The sequence below is a fragment of the Piliocolobus tephrosceles genome, chromosome 13 (genome assembly GCF_002776525.5).
Source record: "Piliocolobus tephrosceles isolate RC106 chromosome 13, ASM277652v3, whole genome shotgun sequence".
In the NCBI taxonomy this organism is placed as follows: domain Eukaryota; kingdom Metazoa; phylum Chordata; class Mammalia; order Primates; family Cercopithecidae; genus Piliocolobus; species Piliocolobus tephrosceles.
Window position 1 is genome coordinate 61,948,166 of NC_045446.1, and position 5,234 is coordinate 61,953,399.

Genomic DNA, 5,234 nt, shown 5'->3' on the forward strand with positions numbered 1-5,234 from the left:
CCCCCATGGCCTCTGACGCGGCATCCAAAACTCAGAGCCAGGTTATTTATAGATAAGCCCAGAGGAGGTGGGGAAAGGCCAGTGTCTACAAACATGGGTCACCTGGGTTTGAGCGGCCCCGAAAGCGGTCTGGGGGAGGGGCGAGCCTGGATCCTGTGGATTTGCGACCAAGGGCTCTGTCTCTGGCCCAACCCCACTGAAGGGGTATGGGGAGAGGGTCCAGAGCAGGGAGGGAGTGGGCGCTGCTCAGATGCTGGAGCACGTGGCCCAAGGTGTGGGCCAAATGCAAACTCTGCAATTCAGAGTGCTCCAGGGGCGACCTTTTGGCTGGCGGGACCTCCGCGGGGCCCCCTGGCCTGGTCGTCTGGGGGCCAGGGGCCGACCGGGTCAGGGCCCGCCTGAGGGAGAGGCCAAGTCTCACAGGCTTCTTCCCCCTCACAGCCAAAGAGGGTTCCGCAGAAAGACCCCGCAGTCCTGGAGAAGGGGAGTTGCCTCTCCGCCCCTGCCCCGCCGCGGCCGCTCCCGGCCCCGCGTGCGGCGCTGGGAAAGGGGTGTCGGGTCACCAGCGCGGGGGCTCTTGCTAGCCTCGGGAACCTTCCTTTCAGCCGGACTCTGGGGACAGCGCAGCCCCCGCCCGAGCCCTCGGCGCTACCTCCCGCTCGCGGCCTTCGCAACCTTCAGGTGGGTCCTCCGCCCCCGGCCCTCTCCTCTCTGGCGGAGCCAAACTGCGGCCCCGCTTTTCCTGTCGCAGAAAAGTCCCCGGACTGGAGACTCTGAGGAAGGGGCGTCGGGAGTCTGGAGCGTAGACTCGGAGCGGGGGGCGGACAATAAACTCCAGGCCCCTCCCACGCCCCCGGCCCCGCCCACGCCCCGCCAGGGCCCTAATCCTGGACTCCGGATCCCGCGCGCCTGGAGACAGGGTCCAGATCTCCCTCGAGCCCCTCGAAACCAGGACTCCAGGGCCACTGGTCCCGCCCTCACGTCTCCTCCAGGGATGGCACTGGCGTCATTGATGATGGCCCTCGGCTGCCTCGGCCTCCACACCTGGCAGGTAACTCCAGGAACCATCTCCTATCCCCAAGGGGGGCATTGGGGGGCAGACCCTGAGGAAGTGGACTGGGGGCTGACTCCTCACAGTCCTCTCCCAGGGACTCTTCCCTAGGATTCCACTCTTAACTCTCTTCCTCTCAGGAACCTCCATCTCTGCAGGGAGCCCCAGGTTCCCATTCTGTCTCCTAGAACCCCCACCTCCATTCCTCTCTGGATGCCTCCGACATTCTCCTCCCCACCTCTCATCTCCCAGCGCAGGCACAGTCCGGCAAAGCCTCCTTGGGTTACCTGTGTGCTGCAGTCCTGGCAGCCTCTCCCAACCAAGGCTTGGCCTCCCCACCACCCCTACCCCAAATGTGGGTGCAGAGCAGGGGAGGACACAGGCGTCTCAGAGCTGACAGTGATTTGGTGTGGTGGCTGAGCACCTACCTGCAAGGGCTTCCTGCTAGATGAGAGGGAAAGAGAGCCTGAGGAGAGTGGGGTTGGGGGTCAGGTAGCTGGACACTTGCTGTGTGTAGTATTTGCACATCACCTGCTTGCTAGATCTTACAGCCAGAAAAGTGCTTGGTGGTCATCTAGTCCCACCTCCCACCGACCGCAGGAACCTTTCTAATGACAGGATGACCCCTTTTAGGTTGTACAGAAGTAATGCTCTTTATGCTGTCTTCATAATAACTGTGAGGTTGGAAGTATCCTCAAGTCCAGAAAAGTTATGACACTTGCCCAAGATCTCACAGCTAATAGGTGGTAAAGTCAAGATTTCAGGCTGGGCGCGGTGGCTCACGCCTGTAATCCCAGCACTTTGGGAGGCTGAGGCTGGTGGATTACTTGAGGTCAGGAGTTCGAGACCAGCCTGACCTACATGGTGAAACCCCGTCTCTACCAAAAATACAAAAAATTAGCTGGGTGTGGTATTGCACACCTGTAATCCTAGCTACTCAGGAGGCTGAGACAGGAGAATTGCTTGAACCCAGGAAGCAGGGTTACAGTGAGCCAAGATCGTGCCATTGTACTCCAGCCTAGGCAACAGAGTGAGACTTCGTCTCAAAAAAACAAAAACAAAAACAAATTAGCCAACCATGGTGGCATGCACAGGTAATCCCAGTTACTTGGGAGGCTGAGGTGGGAGAATCACTCCAACCTGGGAGGCGGAGCTTGCAGTGAGCCGAGATCTCACCACTGAACTCCAGCCTGGGCGACAGAGCAAGACTCTGTCTCAAAAAAAAAAAAAAAAAAGATTTCAGCCCATGTCTGTCTAACTCCAGTGCCTGTGCTATTTAAGCCTCTTATTGGGTCCTTGCCAAATTGCATATACCTGATCTTTGGGGATAGAAATGAGATTCTGTGTTTCTGGATGGGTTTGTCCCCAGGACCCGTGTCCAGTGCTCTGAACTTATGCTCTTTTCGGTGTGGCACCTCTCTTCCTTCCTCCACAGGCCCAGGCTGTTCCCATCCTGCCCTTGGGCCTGGCTCCAGACACCTTTGACGATGCCTATGTGGGTTGTGCAGAGGAGATGGAGGAGAAGGCAGCCCCCCTGCTAAAGGCGGAAATGGCCCACCATGCCCTGCTGCAGGAATCCTGGGAGGCAGCCCAGGAGGCCTGGGAGGACAGGCATCGAGGGCTCACCTTACCCCCCGGCTTCAAAGCCCAGAATGGAATAGCCGTTATGGTCTACACCAACTCATCTAACACCTTGTACTGGGAGTTGAATCAGGCTGTGCGGACAGGCGGAGGCTCCCGGGAGCTCTACATGAGGCACTTTCCCTTCAAGGCCCTGCATTTCTACCTGATCCGGGCCCTGCAGCTGCTGCGAGGCAGTGGGGGCTGCAGCACGGGGCCTGGGGAGGTGGTGTTCCGAGGTGTGGGCAGCCTTCGCTTTGAACCCAAAAGGCTGTGGGACTCTGTCCGCTTAGGCCAGTTTGCCTCCAGCTCCCTGGAGAAGGCAGTGGCCCGCAGATTTGGTAATGCCACTCTCTTCTCTCTAACGACTTGCTTTGGGGCCCCTATCCAGGCCTTCTCTGTCTTTCCCAAGGAGCACGAGGTGCTGATTCCCCCCCATGAAGTCTTCTTGGTCACCAGATTCTCTCAGGATGGAGCCCAGAGCCTGGTGACTCTCTGGAGCTATAATCAGACCTGCAGCCACTTTAACTGCGCCTATCTGGGTGGTGAGCTGTGCATGGAGGAAGCAGGACTGGCAGTGTGGGTGAAATAAGCCAGAATGTCCCTACACTAATCCCCGGGGCCTTCGGGAGACCTACTTGGTTAAAGGCGAATTGAGTGCTGGAAGTCAGCTGGAGTTAATGTCATCTGTGACTCGGGTTTTTTGGGGTCCTATAAGTGTTTTCCAGATTTGTGAACATTCTCAGATGATTCTATATGTCCTCAAAAGGGTCCATCTGTTACACAGTCTAACAGACCAAAATAACCTGGTTAAGGAGCAGAAAGAGCCAGGAGGACCGCTTCAGGTCTCAGAGGGCCCTGGGCTTGATGAAGCTGATAGGGCATGTATGTGCCGCTCCCAAGTGCTGAGGCAGGGACAGATGGAAGAGTGACTGGGTCTTGGGTGGGAAGAGGGATGGAAACGCAATCTGGAAAAACTTCCTGAAGAACAGAGAAGGAAGGGAAGTCAGAAGTTTCCCTTTAGGTGAAGGGAAAGATAGATTGAGAGGGGAAATGGCCCTGCCAGGGCCTGATGGGCCAGGCAGTTTGGGTGTGAGTCTGTCCACATGGAGGCCTCACTCTGCTGTCTGTTGCAGGGGAGAAGAGGCGGGGCTGTGTGTCTGCACCAGGTGAGTTGCTCTTCCATCCTCCCTCAGCTGCTTTGACTCCCACTCACCCTGCTGACCCCTTCCTTTTCTTCTCCCTCCAGCAGGGGTGCAGCCAGTCACAATCTGAGGGGTCCTCCTCTCTGCCCCCCTGGAAGACCCTGCTCTTGGCCCCTGGGGAGTTCCAGCTCTCAGGAATTGGGCCCTGAAAGTCCAACATCTGCCACTTAGGAGCCCTGGGAACGCGTGACCTTCACATGAAGAAGAGGCGCCTCCAACAGCCTTGAGAAGCAAGAACGTGGTTCCAGACCCAGCTCTAGCAGCCTTCTCCCCGACCAGGATGTGGGGCTGGGGAGGCCATGGCAGGGCTGAGGGAACTCTGCTATGTGGTGGGGACTTCCCGGGACAAGCAAGGGAAGTACTGAGGCAGCCACTTGATTGAACGGTGCTGCAGTGTGGAGACATGGAATTTTATGATTGGTTTATTCCATGAGACTAGACCATCTGCCCCACTCTGGCCTTGCTAGGCTGAGGGACTGACTGAGGGACTAAAAAATAACTTCCTGGGGCCGGGCGCGGTGGCTCACACTTGTAATCCCAGCACTTTGGGAGGCCCAGGTGGGCGGATCAGGAGGTCAGGAGATTGAGACCAGTCTGGCTAACACAGTGAAACCGTGTCTCTACTAAAAATACAAAAAAGTTAGCTGGGTGTGGTGGCGGACACCTGTAGTCCCAGCTACTCCGGAGGCTGAGGCAGGAGAATGGAGTGAACCCATGAGACGGAGCTTGCAGCGAGCCAAGATCACACCACTGCACTCCAGCCTGGGTGACAGAGCGAGACTCCGTCTCAAAAATAATAATAATAGTAACTTCTTGGTCACTCCTAGATACAGCCTCCTGTGCAGACCCGTGTCACACTCTAACTTGCAAATCCAGAAGCTAGAACAGCTAGAGGGTCCTCACGACAACCATGAAGGCAGGAAAGCAGGCAGGTGATTCCTCAGCCCCACTTGTGAGGTGAGAAGTGCAAAGACAAGGGAGGAAGCAACTGGTCAGAGGGTTCCCATTGAACCCCGACCTCCCATCTCCCCAGCCTCCTGCCTCCTGGTCCAGAACTCTGTCCATGAAAGATCTGAGGAAACTCAAAGTAGGATCCTAAGCCCAAGACACTTGGGACCACAGAGCAAGTCATTTCTCTCTGTCCTGCTCCCACAAGGGTCCATTTCAGGGGAAAGAAGGGCGAGGACCTCAAAACATCAGGAGACAGAGATTCTCACACAGCCCAGAGGCCTCTCACATCCAGAACAGAAACTTTATTGAAGCAAGAAAAGCAGCGCAGGCTCCTCCCAAGGGGCCCCCCACGCTTACCCTCCTAGGCTACCACCCTCAGCAGCAGAAGAAGGGAGCCTTCCACTGTA

At 56.9% G+C, this 5,234-nt stretch overlaps 1 protein-coding gene across 3 annotated transcripts; it reads left to right on the forward strand.

Annotated features, from left to right (window-relative positions):
- The first annotated feature begins 553 nt into the window (after positions 1-553).
- ART5 (ADP-ribosyltransferase 5) lies at positions 554-4,291 on the forward strand. 3 transcript variants are annotated; one of them, XM_023209141.1, is made up of 5 exons: positions 554-681; positions 993-1,051; positions 2,487-3,216; positions 3,808-3,840; positions 4,048-4,291. In XM_023209141.1, the coding sequence occupies exons 2-5, from the start codon at positions 995-997 to the stop codon at positions 4,101-4,103; spliced, it is 876 nt and encodes a 291-aa protein (XP_023064909.1). In that variant the 5' UTR covers positions 554-681; positions 993-994; the 3' UTR covers positions 4,104-4,291. The 3 variants fall into 3 exon arrangements, with proteins under 3 accessions (XP_023064909.1, XP_023064908.1, XP_023064910.1); XM_023209140.2 differs by lacking the exon at positions 554-681 and having other exon boundaries at positions 883-1,051; XM_023209142.1 differs by lacking the exons at positions 554-681; positions 4,048-4,291 and adding an exon at positions 3,932-4,025 and having other exon boundaries at positions 972-1,051; positions 2,487-3,012; positions 3,808-3,844.
- Positions 4,292-5,234: the final 943 nt, after the last annotated feature.